Source organism: Pseudopipra pipra, chromosome 3, assembly GCF_036250125.1.
Source record: "Pseudopipra pipra isolate bDixPip1 chromosome 3, bDixPip1.hap1, whole genome shotgun sequence".
In the NCBI taxonomy this organism is placed as follows: domain Eukaryota; kingdom Metazoa; phylum Chordata; class Aves; order Passeriformes; family Pipridae; genus Pseudopipra; species Pseudopipra pipra.
This window is the reverse complement of record NC_087551.1, coordinates 4,992,913-5,007,415: the sequence shown is the minus strand read 5'-3', so window position 1 is coordinate 5,007,415 and position 14,503 is coordinate 4,992,913. Positions and strand designations below refer to the sequence as shown.

The window sequence follows — 14,503 nt, the reverse complement described above, 5'->3', positions numbered from 1 at the left end:
AGTTGCACTGCCCAGACCTCAGACACCATCCCTGTGCAAAAGTGTGGCCTTGGCATCCAGTTTTAGACTAAAATACTGTCCTGACAAAGTAAAGGTCCCACTGGGCCAAATTTCACATTTGCTTCTATCTGCAACAGCATTGAAACAGGAGAGAGCAACATGGCAAAGACAAATCTAAAACCAAAAGGGGAATATCTTGTTGAATGAATCTGCTGTTTATTTTTAAAAGCAATATGCACTATGCCAGCTGATGTGCTTTTAGTTACGTGATGTTGTTTGGAGCTCCGGAGGACCTGGAGCATCCAATAGCTGCGTTCGGATGCAAGTCCAGCAGGAAATCCTGCAAGTGCCGGCATTGATCGGGCAAAGAAGTACATGTCTAGAGCTGATGGTTTAAAATGTTACTCCAATAGACTCCAATCTCACAGATTCCCATCCCAGAGGGTGAATGAAAATCCAGTGCCATTGATTTGCCGCCGGCTGCGATTTGTGGAGCCCTGCGGACGAGCACTGAACACGAGCTGCTACCTGGCTGCTTCTCTTTGAGCCTGGAAAATAAATAGTCTTTGAGCAGAGGCCAGCCAGGATGGCTTTGGGTTAGGCTGGAAACCTGTCTGTGAGTGCCAAAAGGTACCCAACATGCACCAACAAGACAAATAAAAAGATTATGATGGTGGAAATGGAAAAAGAGCCAAAGAAAGTATGCACAGGGGAGACAATCACCTGCAAATGCACAGGGGGGACTTACAAAGCAACCAGCAATCAATTTTCAAATAATGGGCTTGATCTTTAAGTAAACTAATAAAAGGAAACAAGGGTGGAATAAATACCTGATTTATCATCCCATCTTTTTTTTTTTGCTGCAGCGGCAACACAACTGTATTTTCTTCTCTGAGCTTCTCCTCTCCGCCTCCTGAATCATAAAGTCAGGGCAGCACCTTTACAGCTGAGTCTCTCCTGTGGCACAGGAGGTTTTATAGAGCTGCCAGCCCCCTCGCCCTGCTGCTTTTTCAGACAGATGCTGCTCAGGGGCTCAGCAAGCCCTGCTTGAAATGGCCCAGAGATCAAGGGGGGGAGGACTGTTTTGAGACAGCAGAAGGAGGCAGAGGACTTTGCCAGAACAAGACAGTATTTCACTGAAAAGTGACAGGACCACTGGCGGTTTCCCTGGGACCAGGAATTTGTCCTTGCCTTATGCAGCAGATTTCTGGAGTCCTTCAGAAAGTCAATTCTGAACTTGCTTCAATATAACCATTAGTCTCCTCCTCTTTGTTGTAAGGTGGGACCCACCAACCCCAAGGGTTAATGCAGGTTTTGGGTGTACTGGCTATTTCCTGTGCCAGTAGAAGGAGCAAATACCTTCATCCCTTTCAGCTTGCAGTTCATGCCTTCTTCCACTTTGAAACTTCTCTTGCCCCAGCTAACCTGTTAGCCTGTGATCCCCGTGTGCCCTGCAAACCCTCCTGCTGCCTTCCCCAGGCTCCTCAGGAGGGACAAAGCAGCAGGAGGAACGCAAACCAAACTGTTCTGATCAGGAAATAACAACTAAAAATTGACTAAAACACTCATTTTCTGTAGAGCAAGTGCTGTAACAATTGACTTTACCAGGCAGCCAGGCCAGCCCAGCAATGCAGAAGCTGGGAAGGTCACATTTCCTCCATCAGCCTCCAGTTCCTTGCTTGTACAGCATTGGAAGGACTCCTCTCTCTTCTGCACAGCACCTGCACATATACCAAAGGAGCTGATCCTTCTTTCTGGATCTTGAAAGAAGCAGGGCCATCACTGTAGTGAATCCCACCCAAGTGGACATAAACCCAGGTACTGTGGGCATGTGGCTCTCACAGCAATCATTTCTCCCCTGAAGGAGAAGTCATGTACTGTGATGTTTGTAGTAGCTGATACCTGATACTGTTTTTAAGCAGGAGCCTTTCTGAATGCAGGTGAAGTCCCTTGGACCAGGTTAGAATTAGATCTGAGCTCTCTGTCTCTTTGTATGGCTGAATTGGCACAGCAGTAAATCTGCCTTTGACTGCTGGTGTGTGAGATCTACATCTGACCACAGCAGGGCCAGGCTCTCATCTGGGATGGGTTGTCTGGTGGGTAGGTTTGAGATGCAGAGCCGTGTGTGCGTTTGCTCTGTGGTGTGTCAGGGCACAGCTCACCACTTACACCGAGCGCCGTCCTCTGAGCAAAGCCATCCGCTGCTGCTGGCACTGCTCCAGGCTGGGAGCTTCCATGGGATGTAACTTGCAACGGAGAGGGAAGCAGAAAGTAGGACCTGGGGCTTTCTTTCCTGGCAATAGGGGCATTTTCTTGTTTCAGAAGGTATTATGAACATTTAGAGGTAAGAAATAAGGACGTTGTGGGTTTATTTCTTAAAATCTCCCAGCGAGGAGGTCAGATAAGCCCTTCCCTCACATAGATCTCAATGTGTGGAGTGAAGTTCATGCAGGTATTTGGCTGAGGCCATCTACTAAAATTCCCTAGGAAGTAGAGAGAACACACCTGTGGGTTGCAACAAAGCATAAAGATGTGGCGATTTTTTTTTTAAATTTTCTTTTCTTTCCTGTTTTCTTATGACTTCTCTAGATTTTTTCACCATGTTCGGGAAAAAGAAGAAAAGACTTGAAATTTCTGGGCCCTCTAACTTCGAGCACCGGGTCCACACTGGCTTTGACCACCGGGAGCAGAAGTTCACGGGACTACCTCAGCAGTGGCACAGTTTGCTGGCGGACACGGCCAACCGGCCGAAGCCTATGGTGGATCCATCATGCATCACTCCCATCCAGCTGGCTCCTATGAAGGTACAGAGTCCCTTGGGAGTTCCCCAGCCTGCCTTTTAATTGCTTGTAACCTTAATGAAGCAATGCCAGTGGTGTGTTGGCATTGCACAGTGGCTGTCCCGGGAGGCAGGCACGGCTGGGGAGCGTGCGAGTGCAAAGGCAAACATTTAACAGTAGAGCTGCAAGGAAAAAAAGAATTATTTATATATATATAAAAATTGTGTGAATGTCCCAGAAGAGTGTGAGTCATGGGTCTGGCAGGGCAGGGGCCAAGCCTTCACACTCCCAGGCTGCAGAAGAAAAAGCCACAAGTCCCCATGGAGGCCGAAAACGATGCTCCTCTGCAGCATAAAACTCCTCGATAATTAATTTAAGAGCAGTGCTTTAGGCAAAGGCGGTTTGGAGCAAGGGAGAGAGGGAAAAGTACACCAAAGAAAAAAAATTAAATTGCTTGTTCAGCCAGGCAGGGAGCTCAGGGAGGGATCTCATTGCCACCTGCTGCTGCCTGGAGGGGGTAACACATGGGGATGGAGCTGAACTCGCTGGGTGGTAAAATGAGGGGAAACAGCCCCAGGCTGTGGTTTGGGAGGTTCAGGCTGGACAACTGGGAAGAAAACTTGACTTAGAGGGTAGAGCAGCACTGGACAGGGAGCCAGCGTGGCTCTGGGATCCCCCTCCAGAGGCTCAGGATTCTGGTAGACAAATTCACCCTGATGTAGCAGCATTTCTGGGATTGCACATCCTGACAGCCAAGTGAACCACACCTGTGTTGTGGTGGCAGCCTGTGCCCTGCCAGCCGTGTACATCTACCCCTCATGCAGCTGCAAAATAAATTTAGGATTTCCTTTTCATGGGGATTTTTCTGCAGCAAGGGAAAATCAGATAATCTTGAGAGCGTGGACCCTGTAGCTATATTTGATAAGTGCTCTTTACTAAATTTACATTTACTGCCTGCTCCTGAAGGGCACTCATCACTTGCTGATCAGGACTGCTGGGTGGTGCTTCAGGACAAGGGGGATAAAACCAAGGCCTTGATATTTTGCTATAATAGAATATTGTACTGTATATTAGAGGCCTAGAATAATGAGGGGAAAAAAGTAGGCAAACCTTTTCCTGCTAGGGGAGGAGAGCAACTTTGTTCCACAGCCTTTCTTAACACCAAAAATGTGTCTGGGTGTTTTGACATGAATGCATGAAGATGTTTTAAAATGGGAAGGGGGGAAAGAAAGGTGTTTATTATCTTATAGAGCTGCCATCTCTTTCCTGCAGTTCTGGAACCATCAAATGCATAAGCTTAGTAAGTTTTAAAATGTAATAGCTTTCTCAGCACTGTACAGGCCATACCACTCTGGGTCTCAGCCTGCAAAATGGACGTGTGCAGTGCTCCCCAAATGGGCAATTGCCGCGTTTTGAAGTGGAGAAAATCACTGTATTTCCAAGAAATTTGTCAATTCTTGCTTTTCTGTCTCTGTACCAGGGGTCTGTATATGTGCAAATACCAGGAACGTACTTCTGAACTAAACTGTAGAACTGAACTAAACTGTAGAACTAAACTAAACAAAATCCAGTTCCCAATCCGAGCTCATTCTCCCAGTGTAGCCTTGGGCAGTGGTGGTCCTTGCTGCATCCTTGCATCCCACAGCATCTTCCCAGGATGTGTCCCAGGGACAGGATTCCTGCAGCCTGCTCCCCATTGTGGCAGTGGCTGTGGGGCTGAGCACAAACCAACCCATCTGCAGAGAGACCCTGGGGAGGGGTTTGCTGTGGAGATGGGAGATGTGGATTTGGAAGGAGATTACCCAAATTGCAGCTGATTGCATGACACTGCTCCAAAGGTATAGTTAGATGAGGAAATGGTGTTAAGACTGGAGGATTCAAGAAATTGTGCCTTCACCCTCCGGTTTCTCTCCCTGCCAGAGACTCAGTTGCAGCTTATTGAAATGGGCCTCCATAATACAGAAAACACAGGTTAGTTTTAATAGCAGCTAAGAGACATTGGCTGTAATCTGAGAATTTGCTTTCAACCCTATTGCAAGATACCATTTTACTCTATATTTTTTAAGAATTAAGATCCTTATTTTGTTATAACAACTCATGGAGAGAAACTGAGTTGCAGCCACTTTAAAGCAAAAACTCTTTTAATGTTCCTAAACTAGCTCAGCATAATCTTTTAATTTAGATGAATTTTTTTATGTGTGCACAGGCACCAGTACCTTTAGTGTTGAAAGGGCACTGAGGATTTCATAACTTCACTGAGAGCTGAAGATTTAAAATGCACTTGCAGTTCATGGAGACAGGAACCAAAGGTTCTGAGATCTCAGTATTGGTTACAACTTTCCCCTTTCCCACCCAGCAGTTCATAGTTCACTTGATGTACCCTGTGAATGCACTGATGTGTAGCAGAAGAAGGTTCATAATTTTTCCCTGAGTCACAGGAGTAGGTCATGCTGAGGCATTTGGCCAGAGTTAGTTGGTGCTGAGGTTTCAGGTCATACAGCAGCTCTGTAACTCTGCTCTTACGTGCTCCTGAATTTATTCTGTTTGATTCCTTCAGTACTGACTGTGCTGTGAGGCAGAAGTGTGTCCCAATAGGTGCTTCTTCATGACTGAAGAGCAGCACAGATCATAGAGCCAGACTTTGAGATTTCTTGGGTTTGAGACAGAACTGGTGTTTGCTTGCTTTGGGCTTCACCCAGAGCTGAGGCAGAGGAAGGGAAAGACTTTTTTTTTTTGACTTCTATAGATTTCACAGCTTTCCCTGTTAGTGGTGTTTGCTTGTTTCTCAGCCTGCAAAGCAGAGAGGATCTGATAGGCAGCGTATCCCTTTGGGTAAAGCCAATAAACGATAAATATTCTCACTGCTCCATCTGTATATTCAAAGGCAGCAGCAGCAATGATGAAGAGGCAGCGCCCTGGGCTCCCAAATATCCTGGGGGATGTCGTTGCCCTGCCTCTGCGTTGGCTGGGATGAAAGGCTTGTAAGTGCTTTGGCTTGTCATGGTAATATCAGCCTTTGAATCCAAACCTGAGCTGACTGTACAAATTCATTCATTTCAAACACAGGGAGAGACAATAATGGGATTCCCCTTCTCAGTGTGGGTGACCCAGATACCAGCAGAGGATTGTGTATTTCAGATGCCACCACAAGTCAGTAAAATGCTGCAGAAATTTCATGAAAAATAGAAAGCGGCAGTGATCTTGATAGGTTTGTGGTGTGGAGACAGAGGGGGTGAAAAAAGGCTGATTTTTCACTGAAAACATCTCTGCAAGAAAAATGTGAACTGCCTGTGTCTGCCTGCACTTAAAATGGGCTTCATGAAGTCTGAGATCCTGATGCCAGGCCTCTCGTTCCTCTTCCTTCAATACTTTGTAGTAGTTCTGTGTGTACCTGGAGCTCGTGGTTTGCATGTTTATTCTTAGCACACAGCATGCTTGGCTTGTCATCACCCTTATACTACACAGAAGCTTCAGTTTGTTGCCACCCTTTGATTTTTGGAAAGCCTCAGAGTCAATAACTAAGCAAATGCATCTCCACTCAAAATATTAGGAAAGCAAACACCAGAACCCTTATTTTGGGGATTTTTGCCAAAAGAGCTTATCATTGGCTTTGTAAAGAAGCTCTGTTAAGATCTTTAAGTGCCTGCTGCTGTCAGTGGGAGCAGGATGGCACTGAAGACTTGTTAAAATCCCTTCTCATGTTTCCCAGTGCAGGGAACAGCTGAGCGTCCTCGCTTCTGTCAAGTTACTGGAGGGAAAAAAGGCATTTATTCATGAAAAATCACCATGCTGAGGTTACTCTTTAGTTGTCTGCACTGGTACGTGCGTGAAGCCTCCATCCCTTTGCTTTTGTTGATGCTTTGGGTAGTTTCATCATCCACACACTCAGCAAGGTCAGATGAGAGTCCCCAGCTTGATGGTGACACAGTGATCGGTTTGTCCTTGAGGAAGAAGGGACGTAGCTGTGAGTGTTTGGGTGGCCAAATACACAGAGGCATCAAAAAGAATGAATCCTTCCTGCTGGGACCTCTGCATGTCCTTTTCCCCTGAGCACGTTGCAGCAAATCCAGCCATGCTCATGTGGTGGAATTTTCCTTTTCCTGAATTTTCTTCCCTCAGCTTGACATCGATGCTGTACTGTCAGGAAGACGGCAGAAGCCTCTTGTGTGCCCTGTGGGTTGAGCTGCCTTAAAAGTAGAGGACACATTGTCCTTTCCATCACTTGACCCAAATGCCCTTGAATGCCCCAGGTCTGAGCTGAGATGCACATGAATTTAAGATACACATCGACTGTGCCATTAACCCGTGGCAGTTCATTTACCTGGTGTTCTGAGCAGAGAACTTCTGCAGGGGACAGACCACAGCATTGCCAGCTTTTCTCCCAGTCTTTCATCCTCATGTTCCAGTGGTCTAATCTGTATGGTTTGTCTTACTAGTTTTAGCTTTTCTCCCTTCTGCCTCTCAAACCCTGACCCCGATCCTGGTGAGTCAGCTGTAATTTTTAAAACTTTTCTAAGCTTCTACTGATGCATTTCAGCCTCTCTACTGCACAGGGGAAAAACGATCAGAAAGTGAGTTACTGGTTGTGGCCCTTTCAATAGTTCTGGCATGATGACAGATGAAAAAGAAGGTATTTCTCTTTGCCATCCTATTTGGCCTCTTAAAATATTTCCAGCAGTGAAATTCAAGTCTCCTTTCAGTTGTCATTTCTTCCTGCATTTACATGCTTTCCTTGCTTAGATGGAGGACACTGTGCACAGTGATGCTGACTGGTCAAAGACCTCAAAGAGGAGATAAACCAGGGTCCTTGTCTGAGCTTGAGCAGTCAGAAATATCCAAGTTCCATTAGGTAACTCCTCCAGCCCTCTCCTCCCATGTAGAATTGCACAGGGGAAATGCCTGACCGGGAAATGAGGGATTTAGAAATAAAGAACCATTCAAAGGCTTTGCCTGCTGTTTGTGGGCAGATGGACAAATCAGTGGTTGTCCTGACCTCTCTTCCTCGTCCAACCAATTGTCTACTTCTCCTTGGTAACTCCTTCCTTTTAGTTATTCCTCCCATTCCTGCCTCTGTAGATAGGACAGTCTGAATTCCTTGCTTGAGGAAGGTTGACTCCCATCCCGCCAAATGCTGTGGATCTACAGCACTGCTTGACAGGACGGGATTGGAAGGCTGCTGACATCTCGTGGGCCTTCCTTGTAACCACATCATGAAGAGCCCTGCACATTAACTCACATTTCCTAATTACACGCCGTGCAATCCCACGTTGTGCCTGGTGCGTGTTCAGCTGGGAGAGGGTGGAGGGGGTGTCTCCAAAAAGGGCCAACACCTTGCAGCACAGGACATTCCAGGTGGAAGGAAAATGTTTTGCTGCCAAGTGTGGTTGAGCAGCAGGACAGCGGCCTGGAGGGACTGTGGGATCTCAGCCTTTGGAAAGGAGAGGGCAAAATTTGATGGACAATGCCCTTAGCAGCCTGACTGGACTTTGATGTTAGCCTTGCTCTGGGCAGGAGGGTGGACTGGAGGCAGAAATGCCTTCCAGCCAAAGTTCTTCTGTGATTATCTTCATCTAGAAGTGATTGCGGTCAGATTTGCCGTTTTCCTGCAAGGCAACCCCACTTCAATTTATTTTGATCGCTGAATGGGAATGCTTTTCATGCTACATGGTGCCAGAAGAAAGTGCTGCAACATTTTTCAGTGAAAGCTTTTTTTTCAAAGGGGTAATGCTTCACTCTTGAGGGCTATTTGGTTACTGCATTTACAAGTGACAGTGCTACTTCAGTTACTCTCTGTACCTCCCTGTGCAGATATAATACAAATATGCCATCTAGTGTCCATGGATGTGTCTAACTGTGACATTCACTTGGTGTGAGAAGAGCCAAGTTGCCAGTTTTGTGTAGTCTTACAGGAAATCTATCACTGTACAAATAAAAATCAGCCACAGGACAAATCAGTGCAAGAAATATCCAGCTCAGAAATTCTTTAGAATTCATATCACTAGATTAATATATTCTCATATGTTCTACATTGTATAGAGGAAACTTTTGGGTTTATTTCTGATCATCTGATTTCTGAAAATTACAGGGTTTATCTAAGAATTTTTTTATGTTTTAAAGAATATTGTTGCTGCCTGTGAAGTTGATTTTCATGAGAGAAAAGTGTTTAAAAGTGTTTAAAAGTCATTTGGACTATGCTTTTAATAACATGCTTTATTTTAGTCAGCCCTGAATTGGTCAGGCAGTTGGACTAAGTGATTGTTACAGGTCTCTTAACAACTGAAATAGTCGATTCCATTTCCTTCTATTCCATTCCATTCTAAAGGAAATGCCTCTTCTCATTGCACTTTATCTTCTTTATAGTTTTGAGTTTCTGGCTTTCTGAGTTTCTGGCAAAATTCCTGGTCAGCTTGTGAGCAGCAGCTCTTTCATACCATTGCATTTCATCCAGCCTGACTTTCACATTGTTTTTCCAGAGCCTCATTTGGAGAAGAAAAACTAGCTTTATTGTCATCTCAGATTGACTCAAAACACAAGATGTTCCTCAGTTTTTCAGTTCTGCTACTGAACTAGAAAATCAATTATTCACGTACCTTTTCTGACCAAGATATTTGCCCCTCATGGCAAGGTTCAGGCAGGTGCATGTGGGGGTTTGTCTGCAGCTGGACTGTAGACACCAGCACCAGGGTTTACAAACCAGACCTGGCCATCACAGAGAAACACTGAGCTTGCCAGTGAAAAACCCTCTCCTAGTACACAAAGTAAATACTGCCAGTGGCAAACCAAGTTTTTCTCATTCCATCTTATTTCTGTCCTTTAAATGTGCTCAAGTGATGCAGGAGCAGTGCCTGCAGAAATGTGGTTTCCAGAGGTGGTCGCCGCAGCCAGCGCAGGGTAGGGAACGATGCTTTGCTCCACGCTGGACTGTGAAGACAAGTTCAGCACTGCAGTAAGACCTTAAGTGCATCATTCTGCCCCACTGCCTTGGAGGGGTGATAATTAATTGCCTGCCGATCATGTCCCTCGTTTAAAAGGTCCCTGACATCCCTAGAAGAACGTGTGCTACCAGTACTCTCCTCCTGCAGACAGCTGGAGACAGGCTCACACCTACACCTGCACAGTTCCTCTGAGCCAACTGAGCTCTTCCCTGGAAGAATGTTGGAGTTTGCTGTCGGCAGCATGGACGTCTAAGGAAGTTTTTCAGAAATCCTTCATCACCTAAGTAAGCTTTGTCCATGCAACAGTTGGCATTGAGTCAAGTCAGTCTGCTCACATGACAAAGGAGTTACTTTACCTGAGCCTGCAGCAGGCATAGACAACAACACAGATCAATATAGATTACAGACTTCCATGGGTAAAAGTAGTTTTCTCCAATATGATGAGTAAAAGAATGTTTTTAAATGCTGTTTGCACATCAGTATTGCAATTTTAAGTAATTTTAGTGTTGGGGCAATCTTGCAAGGGCAAGCTTTAGTTCTGCTTTTGAGAGCTTATGTGGGTGAGCAGAACTTTGCAGTACACTAAATAAAGATTGAAAGTCAATTTAGAGTTCACAGTCTACATCTGCTGAGGCTGACCAGACTGCTTTAGAGCTCAAAAACCACGTTAACCTCTAGGTCCACACATAAAAGGGGCAAACTCTCAGTGTCAGCATTTCAGAAATTGAATCTGGTCTCCTCTGGGAATAGAAGGTTGGGAATACACTCCAGGTAGCACTGTATAACCTGAAACAAGCCAGGAATTAGATCCTGAGCAAGGACACTCATAATCAGGTTCTTTTTTTAACAAGGAAGTTAGTCCCTGAAGACAAAGCTATGGGACATTGTCCCAGTAACTCCTCTCGCTGGCTTGCCTGTCCTGAAAAATGAGCCTCACTCCCAGCTTGCTGCCTGGAGGTGGAGGACTCCATCACTGCTCATATGGCTGCTGCTGTTGTTGTTAGCTCCTTCTCATTTGTTTAGCCAAGTCCTTTGCCTCCAGAACCTTCCCTGCACTGACCAAACTCTCTCTGGGGCCAGAAACGGGGTTTGGGCCCATGAAGGACTGGGCAGGTGGACGTGATGCTTCGGGGTGGCAGTGGGGTCCTTCTGGTTCCTGTCCCGTGGCAGTGGTCCCCCAGAGGAAAGCATGAAAAATAAACAGTAAGTGTAAGCAGTAAATGCTTTCTCCAGTGAATGTTTGGAGAGGCTGAAGGTGTTTTGCCAGCCTTCAGTCTCACAGTCCAGCAAGCTCTTGCTTGGCTCAGCTGAGAAAGCTGAAGGAGTAGAACACGTAAGGAGATTCCCTGTTTCCAGGGACTGGCCAAACCTGCAGTGGTGCTGCTGAGGTCCCTGAGACGGCAGGCTGTGTTGATGTCAGAAAACTCGCTGCTCAGCCGTGGGAAACACTAGGTGGCAGCAGGAAATCTCTGGAAGTTCATATCCATACATGTCAAAAGCGGTCACAGACAGCTGAAGTAATCATAAATCTACTTAGGCATCCTGGTGGCTTTTGTTCAAGGCTTGAGCCCACTTAGGAACAGGTCTGTGGAGGGGGTTTCCATATAAAATTGGTCCTGCAGCATCTGCACCAGGGCAGTGTTTGCTGCTTCCATTCCCATTTAACCATGCAATGACAGTAATCACTCAGTAACTGCACATTCTGCACATCTCAGTGATATATTCATCCCTAGGTCTGCTGTTGAACTTGGTTTGATCCCCTGTAGTCCAGAACAGAAACTGTCCTGGTTATAGTCCCATTAAATTATGTTCCATGAAATAGAAATAGATGATCTTTAAGGTCCCTTCCAACCCAAACCATTCTGAGATTCTGTGATTATAACCAAACAGCCACGTTTATTCAAGCCCTGCAGAGTTTAGTTCAGTAAGAGTCATAGGATCAGAGGGAAAAAATGTTGTCAAGCAGCTCACTTACTTGTGGAGCCAAAGCTCTGGGTATAAATGCGGTTTTTTCTGTCTCCTGCTCTGACATGATTAGATCTGGGCTTTGGTGGCTCTGTAGGAATTTCAAAGTGCTTTGCTGCTCTTTCTTCCTTGTCTTCCCCTTCACACAGGATCCAATTACACCAGACAAGTGCTGTGTATTACCAGGGAACAACACTGACTTACCTGCAGAGACTTTTAAATGCCTTTTCTGTTGTCTGTGGAATGAACTGTGTGGGCCAGAAAAAAAAAAAAAAGGGCATTTCAGATACAGATCTTTGGAGAGAGAAAAGTGAACGAAAGAGAAGTATTTAAGATGAGCATTTCTGTTTTTTTAATTGGTGAGATCCAACAGGCTTTGGCTCACACAGTTAAAAGAATAGCAAGAGACTGTGAATTGTACTGAATTTTACAGTTTTGTAGTCTGAACAGAACAGTAATTGGTATCTATGTCCTAGTTTGCATTTAATAGTTCTCACTGGGCACAGTGCAAGCAAAGATCCTTATTGCTAAGGCTTGTGCTTCCATATGAAGTAGGACTTCCTGAAGCATTGGGATATATAGGCATAGAAATCTGGTTTAAACACACTGGCTTTTATGAAACACCCTGGGAATACACTCTGGGGCAGGAGATCAGGTCTGACTCCCATCCCACACCCCGGGCAGGGGGAAGCGTCCCCATTTCTCCCTTATCAGCAGTGGCTGCACTGCCCTTCTCCTTCTTCCTGCCTTCCCATGCTGTCTGGCGGGGCTGGAGGAAGGGGAGGGAGCTCACTTTGTCGGGCAGATTAATTCATTAAGCGCGTCAGGGCCAATCTGCCGCCGAGGACAGACCGCACTTGGTGGCGACGCAGCCCAGCAAATCGAGTCAAATCAAGATTACCCGAGAAATGTTGGAGCAGTTTTTTGTAAATGAGATATTGTGGGGCTGTGCTGGGCATCACCCCTGAGAGCTCCTCTGCTGCAGAGCGTCCTCCGAAATCTCCTGCCTCGGCAGAGAAGGGGGTTGATTTGCACTTCTTGTTTGCAAGAGTGAATAATTAAAACGTCAGCTTGGGAAGCTCCTCTTGTCTTTCCTCTCGCCTGCCTTGTAAATTTGACCCTGTCCGTTAGATTTCTGCACAGGGGAACTTTTTTGCCGTATGTCTATGTTTGCAGGTGAAAACTGCTCAGTGGGAGTCAGTCCCCCTTCCCTAGGGCATTCCTATGGCTGCACTTGCCATTTGATAGCTGTCCTTGAAAAGGAAAAGTAATATACTTCCTTGGAAGAAAGAATGCTGCAATTTGCAATGCATATGAAATTATTTTCTGGTTTTATTTTGATGATACAAATTCCTGAGTTCCCTGAAATCAAGGAGTGAGCTCTCAGGAGAGGACTAAGGAGCCCATAGAGACATCAGTCAGATTAAAAAGCACCTCTTACATGTGTGTGACCAGGAATGCACAATTTTAGTGTTAAAAAGTAACACACTGAAGTTTTTCTCACTGTTCTAAGGCCATGGAGCTGAGGCATTTTTTGGCACATCACTGGCTGCAGGAAGATTTCTCCTGCTGTACCTTGACAGTCCCTTCCCTGCCAACATGACCAATGCTCTGCACACAATATCCTGCCCTTCCTCAGTGTGTTAATCCCAGACTTGCAGGGCTGTGATTGCAGTGCCTGTCTCAGCCCTGGGCAGGGCTCTGCTGGGCTCCTGGGTGGTGATCCCATCGCTCTGTGAAGCTCTGGCTGCGCGGCCCCGGGGACTCAGGCACTCACCAGCTTCTTCTTCCGCTCTGTGCCTCCGCCTGATGATTTATGAAGTGGGAAGGTAATTCCCAGCCCTCTGCCACGGCTTGCAGAGCGCAAGGAGCTCCTCGAGCTGGCCCCGTGCACTCTGAAACAGGAGTGTTGACTTTGTCTTCAAGCATCTGCCTTGTTTAAAGCTTCCTTTGCTGTGGCAAATCGCAGCCAAAAGTAGTACGGTTTAAATTGTTTCTTCTAAATTAACAGACTGTCAAAATCCTCATTTTAATTAAAAGCAGGGAGATGACCCCGACCGCAACGGAGTGACCCAAGAGCCTCTGCCCTCCTAAGCAAGTGCCCCACTGCCAGAGCTGTCAGATGAAGGCAATTACTTCTCTGGGCATAAAATTTTATCACACTGGAATTGACTTAAGTATTTCAGAAAGCTCCATCAAACCACAGCCAGAAATCTTTCACTGAGAAAAAAAGCGCCGGGATCATTAATTGGGTTAATGCTCCATCAACCTTGCGTTTGTTAATGGGCATGTTTGGGGCACGAGGGGAACCTCATCCAGGGAAATGTCATCGGAGCTACAAAGAGGGTTTGTGCTGCAGTGTGACTTTGTGCATTGCAGGCTGTCCCTCTCTTCAGGCTTTTTCAGTTGGTGCTGTACTTGAGAGCAAACTGCATTCCCATGTTGGCAGGCAGTGCCAGCACCCTGTACCACAGGGGGCTGTGCAATAAACGTATGGGTGAGCGAGACTGGAAGGGTGGGGCACTGGTTTTTGCCTCCTCTCCCCTTGAAAATCCCACACCAACGCCTTTCTGGACATCTGTGGTAGTGTCATGCGCCTCAGTTGTACAAAGACCTTTTTTTTTTAATGCATATCATCCATAGGAAGACTCACACGATGTTGTGCCCCACAGTTCCCAGCACTAATCACATACAGATGTAAAATACTGACTCTGTGCCCTAAAAACAGTAGCAGTGGATGCCTCAGTGTCAGCGCTGTGGGAGACTCACAGCTCCCGTGGAGCACATCAGTGGGTTGTCAAAGCTGAAGTGGTTGGGGAGGTG

At 46.2% G+C, this 14,503-nt stretch overlaps 1 protein-coding gene across 9 annotated transcripts in view; it reads left to right on the top strand.

Annotated features, from left to right (window-relative positions):
* The window catches only part of PAK5 (p21 (RAC1) activated kinase 5), a 221,389-nt gene that overhangs the window by 179,969 nt on the left and 26,917 nt on the right, over positions 1-14,503 (top strand). For 8 of the 9 annotated variants that reach the window (XM_064647526.1, XM_064647527.1, XM_064647525.1 and 5 more), the window contains one exon: positions 2,590-2,804. In XM_064647526.1, coding sequence (XP_064503596.1) covers positions 2,590-2,804 — 215 coding nt within the window. Of the gene's footprint in view, positions 1-971; positions 1,819-2,589; positions 2,805-14,503 lie in introns of those variants that run through there. The other variant, XM_064647529.1, reaches the window with a different exon arrangement.